Here is a 22,871-nt window from a genome sequence, read left to right as displayed (position 1 = left end):
TGGAGGCGGTCCTGTATATCATAGGATGTTCAGCTGCATCCTGGCCTCTACCCCCCAGGGGCCAGCAGTACCTCCCAGTCATGACAACCAGAGCTGTCCTCAGACTTTGCCACATGCCCTCCAGGTGTGTGTGTGGGGGCAAAGTCACCCCTGGTTGAGAACCACTGATCACATCCCTTCAAACAATTGTGGGGATCACTGTGAGCGCCAGCAGTGTTCTCTTAGGAGTGGGTACAGACCCCTCGAATTAGGAAGGGGTGATTATGGGTACATGCTAGGCAGGTGTGGAGAGTTAGAGGAACTCTCCAGGCATCAAGAGGTCAGACTTGCAGGGAGTTTTAAAGACATCGAGGGAAAAGTAGCTTCAGCGGATGCGCGGTGTTGCGGATCTGAACATTGGAATTAACCGGGCTCTGATCATCACTTTACCCAGGGGTTTCTGTGCTGCTCATGGGTAGGAAAACTTTCATCTCGGTTGGCGCAGCACTATTCTAGGTAAAGCCTGTTTTCCTGGCGTAACCAGTAGTATTGCCTCTTGACTCTGGGAGATGCCCCAGTTTAGACAACAGATTATATGGTGGTCCTACCCATGACCAGACGCGGCCCACTGCTGTTTGTGGACAATACCGATATGAATTTGGATGCCTTTGGGTAGAGCGTGTACTCTGATTCCCTCAGTCCTCACCACTCCCTATTACTTGCCTGCATTTTCTGTATTTTAGCATTTCTAAGATGTACATTTTTTTCCCCACATTTTGGCATCCCTGAATCCATCTCAAAATTGATGGCGTCTTACAATTGTCATTGGCCAGGAGGCAGCTGTGATATTATTGTTGTTGTCAGTACACACTTCAACTTGGTTATAGTTTGTTCTTATTATTTTCACTTCAGTTGACTTATATGTATTTTTGATATCTCATGTACTGTTTAAAAATTCACTGTGATTTGACATTGAAAGACAAAATTATTGTGTATATGGAGAGGGCATAAACTTGATATTATAAAGCAAATATTTGTCATTGGAGTAAGGACCTTGATTCATAGTTTCTTGCAAAGCAATGAGCGGGATATAAAAAAGGAAGAGAGTTCCTGAGACATTTTAAGGTAGGAAGCATTGGGTCATCTTTAACTTGCAGTGGTTTTTCTCTCTCACCAAGACATAGAATAATGGTGTGTCTGTAATGGACAAGCCTTGGATTCCTTGAAATCTAGGGTTTCAATACCTGATTGGTCCCTGAAGGTGTTTGAGTTGGGGGACCCCCCCCCCTTTCTCACACTTTTGTATGCATAGAAATGATGTGGGGAATTAACTGTACATATCCAGACGCCACCCACAAAGAACCTGATTTGTAGGTAGGGGTGGACCTTGGCATCTGTATGTTTAATAAGTGTCTCTTGAGATGCTGATGCGTGTGGTCCACAAACTGCCTTTCTAGACACCCTGGTAAAGTCACCCCTCTTTCTTTATTCCACTCTGGAGGAATCTGAGGTCCAGAGAAGGGAAGGAAGGGCCCTGCTCACGCACAGCGTGTTGAGTGAGCTGGACTGGAGTCCAGTCTGCTGACCGCTGGTGCAGTGCTCCTCCCTTGATGCCTCACTGAACACTCTTTAACTGAGCTGGGGGAGGACTGCTGAGCTGTGTGGCCAGCTCAAGGGAGCTTTGCCTTTTGGGGTCTGACCCGGAGTGAAGCAGCTGGTGCTCACTTGCCTGGCCTCTCAGCGCTCCGTACTGTGTGTGTGTGTGTGTGTGTGTGTGTGTGTGTGTGTGTGTGTGTGTGTGTGTGTGTGTGTGTGTGTGTGTGTGTGTGTGTGTGTGTGTGTATGTACATATATATACGTACATATATACGTACTTGGTACCTGGGTATGTACCTTTGTTTTTGTTTGTTTTCCCTGCATATATTATAGAAAACGTGCTATGTTAAAGAAGGTAAGAGTATTTTTGTGGAAAGGAAGTGGGGCACATAGGAGAATAGATAGCGAGAGGAGCAGGAAGCAGAAGAGGAAGTTTCCAGGTGAGTGTGGCAGGGAGAGAAGACAGGACTGGGGCAGGGGTGATCACCCCTTACGTTTCCCCAGTGCTTTTTCTCATCTACCAAGAGCTCTCCCCAGTTTTCCTTTGCACGTCCAGGTTTGAAGTGGGGGACAAGGGGGTTGCCTAATTCTAGTACTGCCGATCCCCCCTGCCCAGTGCAGTCCCTTTACTCTAAGGGGAAAGACATTTGGGAGGCCAGTCAGAGTCCTCTACAACCACCGGACAGGAACTCCTTCCAGGCCCCCTATACTGAGCTGGCCGCTCAGGCGGCCCTGGGGTGGTGCCTGGACATGGCCTGTCAGGAGTGTGTCCTCCAGGATCCCCTGGGAGTTCCCCTCCAGCCGTCCCCAGGTGGGGGCACCCTCCCAGATGGTGCTGAAGGAGAGGGCTGCCCTAGTGTGCAGGCCTCCTCATAATAGCTGCCCTCCAAGGACACCCTTCCTGCTGTTGAGAAAACCTCCACCTGAGAAAACAATACAGCCTGTGGTGGGTGTGTACACGAAACATACTTATTTAGAAATTCAGAGCCTGTGCAAAGATAACCTCGATTTTCCCCTGACTTCTTCTGAGTGTCTTATGCCTTTCAAACTTCTTCCTAATTTTGTCTTTAGAAGTGGTATTTTCCAAGCTACCTGTAAAGAAACAGCTGAATGAGCCTGTATTGTAAACATTTCTGGGGCTCTCTTGGCCCTGTCTTCCGGAAAGGAGACAGGATCAGGATTTAGACGTGTACCCAGGGCAGGTATGTAGGTTTTCCCTTCCCTCCTACTTAGCTGCCGCTAGGAGAGATGCAAAGAGATAGAACCCATTGGGCCTGCAGTCCCGTAAGCTTTATTTGATTGTCAAGGAGACAAGAGTAAGACACCTAGGATGATAGGAGAACAGACCAAGTCTGTGGCCCACTGGTGGAAGGAGTGTGCAGTGCAGAAGCCCTTTGGGAGTTGACTCCAGGCATGGACAGCCGGCTTTGGCTCAGCCTGAGAAGTCTCCTCCCAGGAGGAGGTGTTTAAGCTCCACCTTGAACTGTGGGCGAGAGGTACAACAGCAGAGAATAGGTGGAGGCATTTCAAGTGACAATAAAATGACCAGACAGGTTACCCAGTCTTCCCGCAGGTCTTGGCAGGTCCTTAGAAGGTGATAGGAATAAAATCTGGAGGTCTGACTTGAAAGTCGGGTCAAGACAGATCAAAAAGTTAGCTTTGTCAGAGGCTTTGGGCCCGTTCTTACCTATAGACAACCCCTGGTGATCCCAAGTCATGAATCCACCCAGAGGCCTGCCCCGACCTGAGTTCCCTTGCTTTGAAGTGGGCTGTCCTCTGCAGCATGAGGAAATAATTTGCTGCCTGCTTCAATGAACCATCAGGAGAGCCAGCAGACCTAATGACATGTGAGAATATTAACCTCCTACCACGAAGAGCTGTGAATCTTGAGCGACAGTCTATAATTCAACCTGGACTCCTGAGCCAGACCTCTCCGGCTTTCTGTCTCACTCACTTTCTCACTTACACCCAGAGAGCGAAGGAGAGACCTGCTCATAAAACTTTATATTCTCCAATAGTGCAAGCCTTGCTGAGCTGTTTAGTAATGAGTGACTTTCCTTTTGTAGTTGTGGAAAAAAGGATACCCTCAGAGGCAGGAAGGAGGGGGAGATTTTTTTTTCTTTCTTTTTTTTTTTTAAAGTTTTATTTTACTTTAGTTTTTTCTTCCAGTTTTATTGATATAGTAGACATCCAGCACTGTATAAATTTAGGGTGTACAGTGTAATGATTTGACTTACCTACATCATGAAGTGATTATCACAGTAAGTTGAGTGAACATCTATCATCTCATATAGATACAAAATTAAAGAAATAGAAAAAAACTGCTTTTCCTTGTGATGAGAACTCTTAGGATTTACTCTCAACGACTTTCATCTATAACATACAGCAGTGTTAATTATCTTTATCATGTTGTACATGACATCTCTAGTACTTATTTATCTTATAACTGGAAGTTTGTACCTTTTCACCACCTTCACCAATTCTTTCTCCCCCACCCTCTGGTAACCACAAATCTTTTTCTGTGAGTTTGCTTGCTTGCTTGTTTGTTTTTGAAGTATAATTGACCTACAACACTATGTTAGTTCCTGGTATACAACATAGTGATTCAATACTTCTGTACGTTACAAAATGATCACCATGATAAGTCTAGTTACCATCTGTCACCATACGAAGGGGAGACTTATTTTTCACATTGCATTTTTTTTTACATCTTTATTGGAGTATAATTGCTTTACAATGGTGTGTTAGTTTCTGCTTTATAACAAAGTGAATCAGTTATACATATACATATGTTCCCGTATCTCCTCCCTCTTGCGTCTCCCTCCCTCGCACCCTCCCTATCCCACCCCTCCAGGTGGTCACAAAGCACCGAGCTGATCTCCCTGTGCTATGCGGCTGCTTCCCACTAGCACATTGCATTTTGCCTAGGATTCTTCTAACACGGGGAAAATGCATGGTATCATGGAGGTGACAGTTAGAATGCTTGGGTAACCAAGCTTCTTTGTAATTCTGTACCTCGTCTTAAAAATGAAAGAGAAATGGAGGTTAGGACACTAATCTTAGGACACTTGAGTCTTAGAAGGGATCTTAGAGGTCTTTTAAGGTCACCTGGAGGCAGTAGGAGCACTTAAACCTCATTGTGTTATGGCCAAGTGTTTTTGCCCTTGTTTCACGAGATCTTGGGCCCCTTGAGGACATGATAATGTCTTAACCAGGTGTGTACTCCCAGGCCTGTCAGAATGTTTGATCTTTCAAGGCCTCAAGTAATGTTAGTCAAAAGATGGAGCACATCATCTGCTCCAATCCCACATTTTGCATATGGAAAAAACCAAAGTCCACAAAGTAATATACTCATGGGCATAGCTAGAGGGTACTTGGGCTGAAGTCTGCCATCCTGGTTATATGACTGCTGCTCTTGGCGGCAGAACACCATTGTGGGGTTTTCACAAGCATTGTGTTATTCTGATGGAGGTGATCTGGGAAACTCAGTGAAGCCAAGCACAAACATAGGACCAGAAGACTAAAATCAGAAGATAAATATGGAAATGAGAAATTAGCTGGGGGTGGGACATGTTCAAGGATGTAGAGTCATGGCTGCCTGGCAGAGACACCTAGCATAGTAGGAGTCCTTGGACCAGGAGAGTATTCCTCACTTTGCTAGAAAAGCCAAGCCCGCCAGGCTCCAATGCAGGTGAGAGCAGACCTGTTTCATTCACCCTAGGTAGGGGATGCTCAGTTAATATTTGCCGATGGAGGAATGAATGAGTGATCCATTCTGTGCCTATCAGGGTACTGTTCTATTCAGCCAGGCCATTTAATTTCCATATCTCAGTGTCTCTCCACAGTACTGGACACAGACAGCCTTTTGATGACATATAGATGTGAGGAAATCACATTGTTTCCCTCTGCTGACTTGATGAGCACAGTGAATGCAAAAGCCGATGGTTGGCGTCCACTCTGGATGTTTGCAATTCTCAGCCTTTCTGGTCTCTCCAAATTGCTCTCCTCTTTCTTCTGCCATTTTGTTGTTGTTCTTCTGTTTAAAATTAATTTTATTAAAACAAGTCAAATGAAAACCACTCCTGTCCAGGGCATCTCAAGGTCCATTCATTATGGCTTCTTATCTTGGCAGGCGATCGACATGGAAAGGCAGCTCAGCCATTATGCACATACAAAGCCCATCACTTCCCTACCAATGGCCAATCCATCAAACATTTATCTTTTGCCCTCTGAGCGCTGTGTCACTTTGCCTGTCACTCTCTAGTCTAGGATGCCTTGAAAGATGAAAAAACGCAGGGGTGGAGGGGTGGTATTTTTTTCTCCCCCAACTTTTCCCTCCCCAGATAGTCCTTGTTAATCAGATTTCATACTTGAGACTTGAAACTCTCCCTGCACCCCTGCCCTTCAAACCCCTTTTCTGGCCGTAGGAAGGTTGGAGATGGCCTGCCACATTCATGCGGAACTTTTTAATGAATGGTGGCATAATTAAGGACATAATAAAACTTTGGTTGAGCTTGGGGGTTTTTCTCCTGCAACCTACTTTAGAGCAGAGAATGTTACAAAGGGAAGAGATGTCTGAAATAATTGAATCCAGCCTCCCCAGTTTACAGAAAATTATGGGGCAAGGATATGACTGCAGCGTGGCAGGAAGGTAGTCACCAAGGCAGGACGAGGATCAGGGTCCCTGGTCATTCTTCAGACAGAGGTTCTCCCAAGCTGCTCTGTTGCCAGATGATTCTGAATAAGTGTTAGTATCTCTTGGAAAGCCTTGGCTACTTGCTTCCTTTTCTTTGGTAACTAATTACCTCTATAGAAAATACACACATTGTTTGCAAAACAGTCGTTCACGTATCAGCAATCCTTATATTTATCTAGGTTTGTTTACACATACTTTATCCCGTGTCTTCCCCATTCCAGTATATGCAAACTATACAGGTCAGGGATTTTCGTGCCCCTGTGATGGATTCGAAAATTAAACCTGAGGGATGTTATATTTCCAGAGTCTTACAGCACATCTAGGAAAACAGAGCTCCTGTCCCCTAATATAGCAGTCTTACTTTGTGTGTCTTCTTACTATGTTTTGTGTTTGGCTTCACTGAGTTGACAAGATCAGGACACCACGGGCCTTGGAAAACCACCACCAGCACATTCTGCCCCCAAGGGCAGCAGTCAGATAACCAGAGAGGCAGACAAGGAAGAAAGAACCTTCGTTTAGTCCCGGGAGGGTCCCTTGTTCATTGCTGTACATCTACAGGCATTGTCTCTCTCCTCCTTGTCCCTAGCACTGTCACTTCTGTTAGGTGTTGGTTCTCAGGGCCCAGAATGTGCCATTATATGAAATGGAGCCCAAACCTGACACAGTTGTTCTTTGAAAGGTTTTGCAAATCACAGAGCAAGGGCTGCTTTGGAAGAAGGAAAATGGCTCCAGTAGCAAGCGACTTTTGGAGGTTACCATATCTCCCAGGGCTTTCTTTCCTGAAGGAGATATAAAGCTATCCTGTAGTCTGGGACAGAAAACATGTTTTCACCTTTTTCAGCCAACTGGGACCTCACAGAATCAGCACTTGGCACGTTTTTGCTGGTTTTCTTGGCCCGATTCCATTCCAGAGGGCCCTGCCCATGGGGAGCTGGTCTTTGGGCAAGTATTTGATGAGGGCCCCTCTGGGTCTCTAGGGCCTGGAGGCCCAGCCATGTAAATGTCTCCTTTTCTGGTTGGTTTGCAATGAGTAGACACCATCTGTTGAATTAGAAATTCCCTTTGCGGAGGGTGGTGAAAGCCGCATGTGGAAGAGACACTGTTATCTTTCAAGCACACAGTTCATGAGGTTGAAGAGCTGTGTTCTTGGCCCAACATATGTTTGCCCAATGGCCATGGGAGCCTCCCCTACCGGGCGCTGGATTCCATCCCATGGCGACGTGCACACATACCGCGGCTGCAGCACACCATGTCCGCGCCCTTACATCTCCCCAGTAAAGAAAACCTCCATTTATAGAACCCGCCAAACAAACTCACTCTTTAGACTCTTAAAAACAAACAAGAACCCGAGGCCACAGGCTCCATGCGTGCATGTGTGGTTTTGTAAAATCTCAAGCCGTGAATCAAAATAATTTTAGAGACGTAGTCAAAGCCCAGAACCAAGCCCTGTCACCAGGGTGGGAGAAATGTAGGAAAGATGGGCTGAGAGGAGAGGAAGACAGCCAGATGGGCAGAGTGATGGGAACAAGACGTGGGGGCATCTGACATGTTCATAGGGGGAGGGTACCTGGTTCCTCACCTCTGTCCTTAGGGACTCACTTGCTGTAATAACTTCAGGACAAACATAGGAGGATGGGCCTAAAAGGTGACCACTAAAGCCCTCATTACTTTTCTCTCAACATCTAGAGCCCATCTTGCCCATACTGCTTAATATATGCTGTCCTATATGATTTCTCCTCCTTTCAAGTTTAACTTCTTTCTCTCTTCCCATACATGATAAACCCACTGGGAGCAGGTGCCATGAACTGTGCATCTTTCGCATCCCCAGATGGAGGTGCTCATTGAGAACCTGACATACTGGAAGTGGGTGTCACAGACAGGCTTTCTGGTTCTCAGTAAGCTTTTTGGAACGTCCATTACTGGAGTGCCAGAATCAAATTCTCTCTTCTCATGTTCTCTCACCACCACCTTTGGCATAAAGTGCAAGTAGAGGCTCAAAAGATGAGAATTCAACTGGACTGAGACTTGTCTGCTCAAGCCCATCTCCTCTTTGAAGTTCTCCCTGAGCCAGCCCTCCCCACCCGGAGTAGTGCTTATCATCCCAGTCTAACCCACTACCCTGCATTCAATGGCACCCGCTTTCTTGTCTGTATCTGCTACTTAACAGTAGGGGACTATGCCTCAGCGATCTCCGCAGCCCCAGAGTTTAGCAGAATGCTAGGCACCGAGTTGGCGCGCACTACATTTTTGTAAATGAATGAATAAGCTATAGAGGTACATGCCAAGGGGACCGTTAGCTGGTAAATTTCAACCCAGCCCTACCTAATGAATACTTAACCTCGTGAGAACCACATTAGAAAAACTATAAGAACTCGTTCTTCAGGGGATTGTTCTAGGAGGGCTAGGATGGGAGTAGAGATCGAAAGGAAAAAGAATATGAAGACCATCTAGGTTGATCATTACAACTGAGGACCTATAATGAATGAATTACAAAGAGATATACTGTGTGTGTTTTGGTAAGGAATGTGGCAGTGGTGAATTTCCACTTCCAGACCTCCACTAGAAATTATTTAGAGGTAGTTTATCACGGTTTAGTTGAGGGAGCACTGCTCTGTATGTCCAAAAGTTCTAGACACGTCTTGGTTACTAGGTATGGTTTCAGTCAAGCCACTTTACCTCTCTGAGCATTGGTAACCTTCTGTGAAGTGGAGAATGGAACACCCTAAAATCCCCCTAGGACTCCAAGTCTGCGTGTCTAGGAAGAAGACTGTGATGCATGCAGACAATGCTGTGGCTCTGACATCTGGTTTATTGGCTGTAAGAGGCTGTAAGTGTGTTGACATGTGCCTCTTTAATTATGGGGATGTGCCCCTAGTTAGGGAAGCATTAAAGAGACCTTGCGCAATTCCAGCTAGAAGATCAGAATAAGGTACAGAGTTGAGTGTGAGGGGGAATGACAGAGCTAGAGCTCTCTGCTGCCCTCTTTCCACCAGGCTGGGTCAGAAGGGGACCCTTCTGGCAGGGAAGAAGTGGCTCTTGGCAGTCCTTGTGAACTGTGGTTATAGCAGAAGGAGCTCCAGTCAGAGAAGCACAGAATCTGGATAGAATCTTAGTGGTCACTGAATCTCATCTTTTTTTTTTTTTTTTTTTTTGCGGTACGCGGGCCTTTCACCGCTGTGGCCTCTCCCGTTGTGGAGCACAGGCTCCGGACTCGCAGGCTCAGCGGCCATGGCTCACGGACCCAGCCGCTCTGCGGCATGTGGCATCTTCCCGGACTGGGGCACGAACCCGCGCCCCTGCATCGGCAGGTGGACTCTCAGCCACTGTGCCACCAGGGAAGCCCGAATCTCATCTTCTGTATGCAGAAATTCCCTGTGAACATCCTTTATGATTCCCAGTCTCTGATCAAATTCATATAATGACTCATAAGGTAGCTCAGTCCTTTGGCAAAAACAGCTCTCTATTTTTAGAAGTTTGTAAAAAATTGATTCAAGACCTCTCCTCCCAGATTACATCATTTTCTCAAATCACAAAATTTGTTTTTGATTCTGCCTTCTGGCAGGCCATAGACTCACTACTTTGAAACAACTAAGCCTCCTCTCTTCCTGGTTAGGTAATCTTGACGGTCTCAGTCACCGTTCCTCACACCCTTCCAAACCAGCTGGTGGTTCTGGTCACGCAGTGTTTCCGAATGCTGATGCTCCTTGGAGTCTGGCACCGAGAATTGAAACAAAGCTCCCAGTAGAGTTACTGAGGGGCCAGTAGGGTGGATTACGATCAGATTAGCTTCTGTGGTGGCAGCCCCACTCTGGAGATTCATGCTAACTAAGCCCCCTTTATACACACTCCTCTTTAGCTAAGCCTCCTCCATCTTCTGTTTGGGAAATGGTTTTGTTTTATTTAAAAGTAATATTTACTGGAGTTTCTCCTGATTATAAGATACTTACTCATGATAGAAAATCTAATAACTAGTGAAAACTGTGAAAGAGGAGGAAAAAATCCTATAAACTCATTACTTAAGGGTTAGTGATGTATATCTGGAATCTGTCTATCTATCCATCCATCCATCCATGCATCTACAGCTAGATGTGTGGATATGTATGTATGCATCAATGTGTGTGTGTACAGAATTGTCATTAAAGTCCCAGTGTACAAGATTGTGTATTAACAGCAGTTTGTAAACTAGAAACAACTAACAAAGACTAATGACTCCTGGGACTTCCCTGGTAGCGAAGTGGTTAAGAATCTGTCTCCAGTGCAGGGGACACGGGTTCGATCCCTGGTCCAAGGAGATCCCACATGCCGTGGAGCAACTAAGCCTTTGCGCCACAACTACTGAAGCCTGCACGCCTAGAGTGCGTGCTCCTCGACAAGAGAAGCCACCACAATGAGAAGCCTGCGCACCACAACGAAGAGTAGCCCCTGCTCGCCACAGCTAGAGAAAGCCCGTGCACAGCAACAAAGACCCAACACAGCCAAAAATAAATAAATAAAATAAATTTATTAAAAAAAAAGACTAATGACTCTTAACCATCAAGATGGAAGACATAGTACAGATGAAAATTTGTGTAGAGAGTGGAGGCGAGCACATGGATGCCTTTTAATTTCCATGCGTGAGATCTTGGTGTATTACATGTATTATAACTTAATTTAGGTGCTTAAATAGATAATGTGACAGTTTTACTGGATCCATGGATATCTGCCTTTAATATCATTTTAAATTGCTGCATGGGGGCTTCCCTGCTGGCGCAGTGGTTAAGAATCTGCCTGCCAATGCAGGGGACATGGGTTCGAGCCTTGGTCCAGGAAAATCCCACATGCCGCGGAGCACCTAAGCCCGTGCGCCACAACTACTGAGGCTGCGCTCTAGAGACCGCAAGCTACAACTGCCTGCGTACCAAAACCACTGAAGCCCCTGCACCTAGAGCCCATGCCCCACAAGAAGAGAAGCCACCTCAATGAGAAACCCACGCACCACAACGAAGAGTAGCCCCTGCTCGCTGCAACTAGAGAAAGCCCACATGCAGCAACGAAGACCCAACGCAGCCAAAAATAAATAAATAAATTAATTAATTAAGAAAAAGTTGCTGCATGGTGTTTCATCATACAGATATTTTGAGCTTTATTTAATAGTTCCTCCATCATTGGGCATTTAGGCTTGTTTACAGTGTTGTTATAAATAATGCTGTAGTGAACATATTTAAACCATATAGACTTCTTAGATATTTGCTGAATAAATTCTTGGAATTACTGGAGGAATAGGTGATAATTCTTAAGGCTTTAGTATAAATTGACATCCAGAAAGGTTATAACAGTTTCACTCTGCCATTAGTGTTACCTTGACCTTTTGACAAGACTATGTTAAGAGTTAAGAAAGCAAGTGCATTTGCTAGTAAGGTGAAAATATCTCGTCTAATTGGAATATTTTGGATTCCCAATGAAGCTGAAATTTCACCCCACATTTTCATTATTGACCATTTGCATTCCTTGTGTATTTTCTCTCCATGTCTTTTGATCATTTTTATCCTAGGGCTTTCAGCTTTTCCTTAATGATTTTCAAACACTCTTTTCATATTAAGGATGTTAAACCTTACGCTATCAGAGAGATTGTAAACGTTTTCCCCAATTTTCATTTGCCTTTGAATGTTTTAGTTAAATGGGTATTTTGGGGTAGTCTTTACATTAGATGTTGAAAAATGTCATCTTGTTGGGCTGAAACAGTGGCTTGATTCTAGCAGGATCATTTTGGTTCCTACTGCATCCTTTTAAATATCTTTCTAGGTGCTGGCCTCCATAAATGTGATAAACCTGTCCTTAACCAAGTCATTGGCAAAACATCAGGACCAAAGTCCCCAGAACCTTCCCCCAGAGCAAGCTGAGCCGTTAATTAGTGTTCTTCAGGTATATTTTCAAACCGGTTATGACTCTAGCTAAAGTGGTCATTTTCTAGTCCACTTTTTGCTTTTCTGCCACAAGGATGTCATTAGAATTAGTAGTATTCTTTTCAAAGACATTGTGAAATGGGGATGCAGTATACATCTTTATTCCTAGTCAGCCATCCGCGTTAATAGCTGGCCTCACAGAACTTGTCCTTAATGCACAGAAACTGCCTGTTTGAGAAGCTATGCTATATTAAATTGTATTGAATTAGTAAAACATATAACAATATATAGATAGTCTATAAAATATTTATAAGCCTTGACAGTGAAGTTAGAAAGCAGATATAGAGACCATGGGGTACTTCCATTTTACAGTTGGGTCATAATTTAGTTCTGAGCTTCCTGGCAGCAAAACTGAAAAGGGTTACATGATCACATACGTGATTTATATTGTCCTATAATATAGGACAAGAAAATAATGGCTCTTCAGAGCTACAGTCTGACTAGAATTCCATGTAGGTAAGTTTATGAACTTATCAATCTAAAGTTTATAGAATTTTACCTTCCTTTTCAAATAACTGGAAATGCAGGCACTCATTTCTGGGCTCCTAGCTCCTTGCTCATTCTCCATAATTCTTGAGGGATCATATTTAACAGTTTCTTTTTTTGTTGTACTGTTATTAAGTATGGTGCATGATGGCTTTGGACTTGATCCCACATAGAGTTAACAAACACCTAACTACCTTAGATTTTTGACTGGTCTTGGGTTCAGATCTCTTATACCGTTTTTGAATTTTATTCTCAGAAGATCAGGGATCATCCATCCTGACAGGGGGCTCCATAGGGCTTTGAAAGTGACTTTGACAAATTCCATGTGATATACTGTCACATGGCGTCACTATACACTGTCTTACATAGCCTAGAGCCTTTTCCACATTCTCCTAATTTTTAAAGACACATTCCTCCTCTATTGATATACTTACCATATAGACAGTTGATTTATATTATTATTTGTACATATACCCCTGGTTATGTGACCTGAATGACAGAAAAATGTGTAGAAAATACATAGTGCCAACTGTACATATAACGCTATGTACAGTGACACTATAGTATATACTAGCTATAGTAATATACTATATATTATGTACTATCTATAGTTATATATATTCATTTAAATAGGATATAAAATTGTTTTATGGCAGAAAGAAAGGATTCTGCTCATGGGTTAGATGAACAGCCTTTCTAAAAATGTCTGTGCCACTGGGCCATTTTCTGGGACGGGAGCAGTCATACCACAATTTTCCTATTCTCATAGTTCTTCCTTTGTTCCTCGCGTGTAGCTCTGTGCTGTCTGTCCTGTCCTTGTAGCTTTGGTCATGGCCTCTGTTGTAAGTCTGTGCGTAGACATTCACCAAGAACCTGCTGTGTGCCAGACATTGTACTTGGCATGGTGGGGAGGAGTAAAGTGTACAAGTTGCTATTTCTGCTCTCAAGTGCGATGTTTAAATTATTTAACAGTTGCACTGACCAGTCAGAAAGATCTTGGCTGAAGCAGGGTCCTTGAAGGCCCTGTGTGATGAGGGTGAGAGGGACATTAACCACTTAGTTGCTGAACACAAGAAAGGTCTGGGAGCTCTGGGGAGTGGCCAGGGTAACAGGGTGGGGCACCCAGGGTATTAAGAGCTGCAATTTTTTACCAATTGGTAAGGAATTACTGAAATAGTTTAGTAACCAATACTGGTATACAGGCGCAGATTTGCCGAATGTCACTTCTGCCTGTTCTCAGTCACTTGGCCTTGGGGTAGAGAGAGGGAGGCACTCTGGCCTCTGAAAGAATGCAGATGGAGAGATTGCCCTGCTAGCCCTTGGCCGGTCACCCTGAGGCCTGCTCTTTGTCCTGCCCTTGCCATGCTATCGGCAGCGTTTTTCTCCGCAACCCACAGGCTCCTGGCTGATCAGTAGTCAGTTGGCTAAAAGGCATTGAGCCCTTACTGTGCTTTTGACAACTTTCTAGGTATTTTGGAGGTTGCACTGAGATCCCTTTTTGTTGGGAGCTGGGCAGACAGGAGTCATGCAGAAAGACCGTTACAGAGTAGGCAGTGCCTGGCCTGAGCAGGTCTGCAGAAGTAGCCAGTGTGGTAGACATCAGATATATGGGTTAGGTTCTTTAGGATTTCCACGGCCTCTCCATTGTCTCAGTTAAAAATATGTATATGGATATTTAGGTAGATATCACAGAGGGAGCAGATAAAGACCTTAGTAGAAATCTTCTTTTCTTAATTTGTTCTGGATTTGAGGCAACTCTGGTTCCACAAAGGGATACTTTTCTTTCCCAGGGTCTGTGGTTAACTGTCTCCCCGTTCCCTGCCCATCTCGTGTCAGGCAGAATTATCATCCCCAAACAGGCTGGGAGCTGAGGGCAGAGAGGTCTAGTTCTGACCATGGCCTGTACCCCAGGAAAGAGATGGGCAGTTCTTGAACCGGGAATTCTGGATGTGTCTTCTGATGGTTTTCCTGGCTGGTTTTTTTGCTGAAAAGGGGGGAGCTACATTTGAATACCTCTTCTGCCCAAACCTCCCAGCCCTGCTCTGGTCCGGGCCCTTCTCCTTCCCTGTTCTGACGACTTTTGGGGAAAGGATGGAGGCCACTGAGTGTGCGCCCACCCAGGAGCAGAAGGGATTGGGGTTCCAGGAGGCCCTGCTGCCCTGCCTGAGGTCCCTCCCTCTGTGAGGCTCACAGCACGGGCCTGACTTGCAGAGGGCGAGGGGCCTGTTTAGCGCCACTGTTTTTGTAAGCTAATGAAGGCAGAGTGGGAGCCACGGGCAATGATGCTGGGATATTAACTCTGACAGGAAGCTTGATCATAATTATCTTAACGAGGATAGGGTTAATTACAGTGGAAACTTAAAAGTTCTCTCTGTTTGAATCCGCTGGAGTTGAATGCATTGTGATGTTTTGTCATTTGATGTGCCTTTGGAAAAGGCACTAGGACTCTCCCAGCAGCTGCAGCGGCTCCTAGGGGAGCCCAGCCGGAGCCCTGTGAACAAGGTAACCAAGATGGTACCTGTGGATGACATAATGGGCAGCTTTCCCGCTGGTGGAGCGGAGGCCGGCAGCCTGCAGTGCACTTTGGAGGTGCTGATTAGGTTTCCAGAGCAAACCACCTGGCACAGATCGGACCGCACACCGGGTCTCCCTGCCTGCCCTTGACATCTCCTTGCTGGGCCGGGAAGACCTCTCTCCAGCTGGCTGTGCCTTGCCCTCCCTGTCCAGACCCTGTCCGTGGCACTCAGGCCTGCCTGGCCTTCCCAGCCCACCCCTCAGGCGTTTGTAGCCACAGCCAACCAAGCTGGTGGGTGACCGTGGAATGACACTCACCTCCTCTACCAGGGCTCTTGGGTCTGGGGTGCATTTTGCTGTCCACACACAAGGTTATAGGGGAGAAATTCCAGTCCTGCCATCTTTTTCTTGTAGCTACCATAGCTGTCCCTTGAACAGCATAGATCTGTGTGGACCCTTACAGCCTTTTTTGCCTTGTCATTTAATAGCACACATCTCTTTGCAGGCATCTTGTATATAGGGGTATGAGCTCAAAGATTGACCCACATAATTTCTTTCCCCGTCTCCTTCCAGGAAAGCAGCAACAACAACAATAGCAATAACACAAAAATAAACTTATTTTAAAAGTAAAAACGAAAAGCACCTTCCAAGCATCTGTTTATTGCCTTCCACATGCCAGCCAAGCTCCAGAAATCCTGTCCCCTCCAGTTTTATCCTTCATTACGCTCTCTGCCTCCTGTCCCTCCAATCCCTCAGCTCTGAATTTAGCTGATTAAATCACCAAGTGCACACCCCAGTGATGACGTGAAGACAGGGATCTATTAATTAGCAACCCCCCACCCCCCGTAACCTGCCTTTTAACTGAGCAGCTAACAATATGACATGGCAAAAAGGATCTCGAACCAGACAGGTGACAGGGGGTTTGAGCCTGAGCTTCCCAAGTGCTCTCTGAAGTCTCCCTCCTGTTTTGAGCTCTGCCCCAGAGCCCACCCTGGAGGGAAAGGCATCTCTGGGGGCACTCCTTCTAGCCTTCCCGGCTTTGTCCTCACCATGTGGTGTCATTTTGTCTTATGCCTCCCCTGAAGCACTCTTGGAAGGAAGCTTTCTTCTGCTTGCCAGTTGCCAACCCTTTGCTGACTCTCATGATAAAAGTATTATATTTGGATAACATAACTCCGGGACAACGTGTATTTGGATGCCACCTTTGACCAGAGCCCAGCTGATGTTCATGCACAAAGGACTGATTAGCCATGCATTAGGCGCCCTGATGGGGAGGTGGCCACAACTCCCCTTGAGGTAAACGGGGGCTATAGTCCTGACACTTTGGGATCAGCACTCAGTAACCCCCAAGGAGGAAGGGGCTTCAAGAAAGCTTGAAGTTTCTGTGCAGAAGCCACACTTACTACACAACTTTGCACATCTCCTCCTCTGCCCACCCCCTGCATCCTGAACCACCCCCCACACCCCTGACCAAAGGTCAGGGCTTCCAGAAAAATCAATGAGGAAGGAGAAGAAAGAAACCAGTATTTGCTAATAGGTTGTTAGTCCTCTCCCACGTATTCCCTGTAAGATCCTGTGAGCTGGGTCAGCACAGAAGAAGGGAACTCAAGGGGGTTGTTGAGATGCCCCAATTCAGGCTGCAAGTAAATGATGGCACAGAAGTAAAACCCCAGGCCTTCCTGACTGTACGTGTATAAATTTTGTTTTGCCTTCCTGAAACCTGAGGAAGGAGAGAGAGGAGGAGGAGGAAATGGAACTTGGTGACCCTGTTGACCCTTGACCCCAAGTGTATGCGGTATTGCCCCCCTGCTACGGTGCAAGTAGTGTCAGTTACGGGATTAGACGTGGTCTGGGTGCTGGGCCGTGGCTGGGACCACCTGGAGGTTTGGGGCAGGAGTGGGGCTGCTGGTGGAGCTCTGGGCCCAGTGGAGTCTGGGGGTTGAATTGCTTCTTCACCAGGCATCTTTCACCTCCTCTTGATTTTGGAGTCCTATTGACACAGGTCCCACAAGGGAGAGATGGATGTGTTCAGAAAGGTCTGGTGCTCAAGTTCACACTCACACCACACATACAGGCACTGAACAGTCACATCACATGTACCGGCATTGCACACGCAAGCAGGAGCGTCTGTGATGGAAGGGCCATCAGTAAATGCATAAATAGCTTAGACAACATCTCCCCGATTCGTTGCATTTTATAGAACAGCCAGGCAACCCTGTGTGAGTCCACCCTCTGGTCAACGTCGTAGCTCAGCTGTCAGCCTGTGCAAGCTCAGCACAGCTCTTGGGTCTGGCAGGTGAACGAGCTGGGAGCATGTGGCCGTGTGAGTCCCTCCACCGGGCAGCTTTCTGTAATTACCATCTGCGTGCACCGGGCAGGCACATGCGCACAGCTGCCCCTCGCTGCCTGCACCCCCAGCAGCCCTGTGCCCCTAACCTTAAGAGTTAACTTTCAGCTACGTCTATTAACAGGGCTGTTTTCCCCGGATACTTTTTTTTCTCTCTGAGCCGGGTACTTAATTCTTTCCGATGCCTGTTTCTTTACTGCCCCAACATCTCCATTTGCTGCATTTGGCACTTTTTTCAAAGAAATGAAGTGAGAAATCCACTTTCCATAAATTAAAACAGTAAACGTCAAGTCAGGAGCCTTGAGGCAGAAATTCCCGCAACCCCTTCCTTACCTCACCTCCCCCCCCCCCACAAACAAAAACAAAAACAAATCATGAAAGAGAAAGAAACAGCCATTCAGACTGGAGTGATTCCGTGCTTCCGCAGATATCTTGCCTTTTGAGGCGGCCAGAGGGACACTGGGCAGAAGCAAATTAAGTGATTAGTAAGGAAAAAAAGCAGAGGGGAGAAAAAGTCAAAGGCGTTGAACGCAGAGAAAGGAAACCTTCCTTGCTTTTTCCTAGGACTGTGTAGAGGAGAACCGCTAAGAAATGATACTTGAAGTTATATTTATTATTGTAAGAGGGGTATGATATTTCTGGGCAGGAATGATGGATGACAACTTAAATTTGTGTCCAGGGAATGAAGGTGAACTGTGACAGAGTTATTTATCTTGGGAATGGAGGTTAGGGTCAGCTGAGGCTGGGTGCCTGAAGGCACAAGACATTGACAAATTTATCCTGCAGGCCGTATCTGAAGCCCTTTGTTTTGGATCCTGGCTACTCACTAAGTGACCCTCATCCTTCATGTTGGCAATGCGTGAAGGATGCGGTGAGTGCCAGCGGCCCCTTCTCCCCCGCCGCCCCCGCCCCGGCTCCCGCTACTAATTCTTGTCATTCACTTTGCTGACAGGCACCAAGCCCAAACTATTCCCAATCCTGAAAGGGAAGGTTAAAATATTTATTTCGGCTCATAATGGCCTCCCTGATTTAGTGCAGGATCATTTTTCCTGTTGCCTTTGTCATTGCAGGTCACTGGAAGGACTGAGCGCGTTCGGGAGCCTGGAGGAACTCATCTTGGACAACAATTTGCTCGGGGATGACCTCGTGTTGCCAGGGTTACCCAGGCTCCACACCTTAACCCTCAACAAGAACCAAATATCCTTGGCTCTGCCGCCACCCACACTCTCCTCCCGGCCTCGCAGTGGTCCCCTCCCGCAGGCCACCCCCCCCCGCCCCCAACAAATACCTGCGAAATGTCAAATGAGTTTTATGTGTCAGCTAAATTAAAGCAGGTGAAATACAGTCCGTGGGCAGACAAAGCGTTGTGTCTCCTGGCACTCGGGACACTTCGGAGTAATTTATTACAGGTCATTCATAAATGAAATGCACCATTATATGTTCCTGTTGCTCCATTTTAGTGTAGGGATCTAAGTTATGGCTGTAAAGAAATCTTTTTAATAGATAAAAATAGAGAAAGAAAATAATGTTACTGCTGCCGAGAAGGCAAAGCCGGGTTCTGTTTGCTTAGGCTTGTGTGGGAGGGCGACCTCTGGTGGGAAGCAGGGTGTAGTTCCTCCAAGCAACCTTGGCCTTCAGGGAGGTTCCTGGAAGGCTTTGGCTCAGGCTTGGGGAATGCTTTTGGCCAAAGAGAAGGGGGAAGGGGCTCAGGTGGAGGATAAGTGGGAAGCCCTGGCCCAGCTCTGCCCTCTGGGGTGTTTATGGTACTAGGATGATGAGAAGGGCAGAGGAGAGCCATTCTGTTGTGTCGTTTCTCCTTAAGTGGGTGAGGATCTAGCACCCTGGGGTGAGACTCAAAGGGACTAGTTGCTCTGGATTCTGTAGTGAGGCTAAGAAAGGAATCAGAACCTTTATTCAGTGTAAGCCACACAGCTCCTCCAGGTTAGAGTTGTGGACCTCCATGCCTGCACAGTGCCAGCTCACTTAGGCGGAGAATTTTTTTGCAGTACGCGGGCCTCTCACTGTTGTGTCCTCTCCTGTTGCGGAGCACAGGCTCCGGACGCGCAGGCTCAGAGGCCATGGCTCACGGACCCAGCCGCTCCGTGGCATGTGGGATCTTCCTAGACCAGGGCACGAACCCGTGTCCCCTGCATCGGCAGGCGGACTCTCAACCACTGCGCCACCAGGGAAGCCCATCATCAGCTGTTCTTTGTTGAGCACTCCTGTGGATCAGACACTATGCTAGGTAACTTTAAGTGTATTATTTTTCATTCTTTCCAAACTCTTTGAGAAGGGTGTGGTTTGTCCATTTACCTAGATGAGGAAAGAGGTGAAATATAGGCCCACAGCCAGACATTTAACAAGATGCTAGGCCCCGGATTCAGTCTCAACTGTGGCCAGATCTAGAGTTTGTTCCATTTTACTGTGTTACTTCAGACTTGAAGTCCAGTCACCTTGTTTTATTGATGGAGTGTTTCAGACCTGGTGTGGTTTAATCACTTGTTCTTGTTCACATGGTAAGTTAGAAATAGAAATGGGATGGGGGCATTTTCCCATAGAGTATGAAATAAAGCCAAATAAATATGTTAAGATTAACATACATGTTTATGTCAGCTTTAAGACTGATTTGCACAATTATTTTTAGCCACTGTTTATATGGTAAGTCATAAGTTAATATTTTCCTTATTCAGTAAAATATGCTATTTGTGTCCATTAATAATAGGCACTTTCTTAGAAGAAGGAGAAGGCCTACAAGTAAATATCAGTCTTTATCATAATGAAATGTTGATGGATTTTTTTTTTTTCTTCTCCTATTCTTTGGTCAACCAAGTTTCCTAGTTGTTGTTTGAAAAATTATTACAGTCAGTGTGTCTTATGGGTTCCTTAGCTGTCTGGGATGATCAGCTGGATGATATTCTCAAATCAATTAAGAATAAAAGGATAATTAGACTAGAGTTTGGATGATACGGTTCCTCCTATGGACCCCAATGCTCATATCCTGTGTCCCACGTCACTGTAGAGTATTGGAGTTGTTGGACTTGGGTTCATGAGTCAGCTTAATCATGTTTAACTGTGTGTCCATGGTCAAGTAATGTTCTCAGAGCCTGTTTCACATTGTTGTGTGTGTGTGATGTTACAGCTTTCACCTGCCTATCAGAATAACTCATAAAAAGGAATATGTGAAAAACTATTTTGCATGTTGGAATCAAAGTACAGTGATGACATAAGCAAAGCAGGTTTCTGCATAGTTATAAAACCAGCTGCCTCTGCCCTGGGATATTGTCAAGAAGGCAATATAAAAAATGGTACAGTGAGAAGGGCTTCCCTAACAGCCCACAGATGAAGTCACAAGGACTGTACAGCAAATGCTGTACAAATGCTAATCCCAAACTCAATTCCTCTTCTCACTCAGCACACTTCCTGGCCGCTTCTCTGTAGTATTAATTGCTACATACTGAGAAATGCAAGCTCCTTTTAGTACCAGCCTGAGCAAAACAATTAAAAGAAGGGCATACCAGCCGTGAGAGAATGTCATTTCATGCAATCCCAGTCTGCAGATGAATCAGTGGGTGATTTTTCATTTTTTTGATCAACCACTGATTTATGTAATAACCAATTATTGGAAAGTATTTGTTGGATACCAGTGTATCTGAAATACGTAGGTTATAGTATTGCTTTCTTCTATTACCACTGACAATTGAAGAGATACTAAGTATTGATGCCTGGCAGATTACCTGGTTAGTCTAATTAGGTTAGATTCTACTAATATTCATGCTTCATGTGAACTTACTAAGCATTAGTGTCTCCCACTTTAGAGGATTCATTTTCATAACCTGGCATAGAATATACTGAAAATGCACAGGGATCCACTTTAGGATTAATTAGTTAACTTTTTCAGTTTATTTAAACTAAAAACAATAGCAACAAAAAAGCAGTTAACCATTTCTCCTACTCCCATCACCCCCTCCCTCTTCTGGCAACCACCAGTCTTTTCTCTCTATCTGTGAGCTTGGTCTTGATGTCGTTATTGTTGTTTTAGATTCCACATATAAGGGAGATCATACAGTGTTTGTCTTTCTCTGTCTGACTTATTTCACTTAGCATCATGCTCTTGAGGTCTATCCATGTTGTCACAAATGGCAAGATTTCATTGTTTTTTATGGCTGAATGGTATTTCATTGAGTGTGTGTGTATCACAGTTTCTTTATCCATTCATAGTCGATAGACACTTCAGTTGTTTCCATATCTTGGCTATTGTAAATAATGCTGCAGTGAGCATGGGGTACATACATCTTTTCGAGTTAGTGTTTTTGTTTTCTTTGGATAAATACCAAGGAGTGGAATCCTGGATCATATGGTAGTCTTAATTTTTTGAGGAACTGTCATACTGTTTTCTGTAGTGGCTGCACCAATTTACATTCCCACCAACTGTGCACAAGGGTTCCCTTTTCTTCACATCCTCACCAACACTCATTATTTCTTGTCTTTTTGATAGTAGCCATTCTAACAGGTGTGAGGCGAAATCTCATGGTGGTTCTGATGATTAACGATGTTGAGCATCTTTTCATGTACCTGTTGGCCATCTGTATGTCTTCTTTGGAAAAATGTCTATTCAGATCTTCCGTCCATTTTATAATTGGATTGGTTTCCTTTCTGCTTTTGCTACTGAGTTGTGTGGGTTCTTTGTATATTTTAGATATTAGCCCCTTATGAAATATTATTTACAATTATTTTCTCCCATTCAGTGGGTTACCTTTTTGTTTTGTTGGTGGATTCCTTTGCTGTGCAGAATGTTTCTCATTTTTAAAGGAATAAGGTGGACTGAATAACAGTTTTGTTTTCAGTGTTGCTATCATCAGATATTAACAGGCTTCTTGTTTTTCCTTGGTTCAGTCCTTTTTTCCAGTCTGGAGCAGTAATGCTCAGGGAGCAATGATGGTGATGTGAAAGGGACTGCAGCAGAAGGCAGTGTGTAGCTGTAGATCTGGCCAGTTATATCGCTACACTGTTGTAAGGACTTTATTGCCAGTAGATACAAAAGATAACTAGTTAGCTTTTTCATGATGCAGCATGACGTCTTTCTCCCCTGATCTACCAGTGTGATCATGAAGATTGGTTTACTTTCCCCATGCACTTGACCAGGAAGTTGTAGGATGAAAGGCAGGTAAAAGCAGCAGTAACACTACATGCCATTCTCTTATCCTATACTCCTGACTTGACCTTTTTAGCCAACTGACTCTCCTCCCTACTTATGGAAATACTCCAGGCTCTACAACAGTCATGAGGTTCCATATTGCTATTGTTACTCCAT

General features: G+C 45.3%; 1 protein-coding gene across 1 annotated transcript in view; it reads left to right on the top strand.

The window, feature by feature from the left end:
* The window catches only part of LRMDA (leucine rich melanocyte differentiation associated), a 1,109,211-nt gene that overhangs the window by 572,017 nt on the left and 514,323 nt on the right, over nt 1-22,871 (top strand). Inside the window, exon 3 of the mRNA XM_060286382.1 lies at nt 18,631-18,759. Coding sequence (XP_060142365.1) covers nt 18,631-18,759 — 129 coding nt within the window. The remainder of the gene's footprint in view (nt 1-18,630; nt 18,760-22,871) is intronic.

This window comes from Globicephala melas, chromosome 16 (assembly GCF_963455315.2).
Source record: "Globicephala melas chromosome 16, mGloMel1.2, whole genome shotgun sequence".
NCBI classification, from domain to species: domain Eukaryota; kingdom Metazoa; phylum Chordata; class Mammalia; order Artiodactyla; family Delphinidae; genus Globicephala; species Globicephala melas.
Note: the sequence above shows the minus strand (reverse complement) of the source record. Positions and strands in the feature narration are given on the sequence as shown.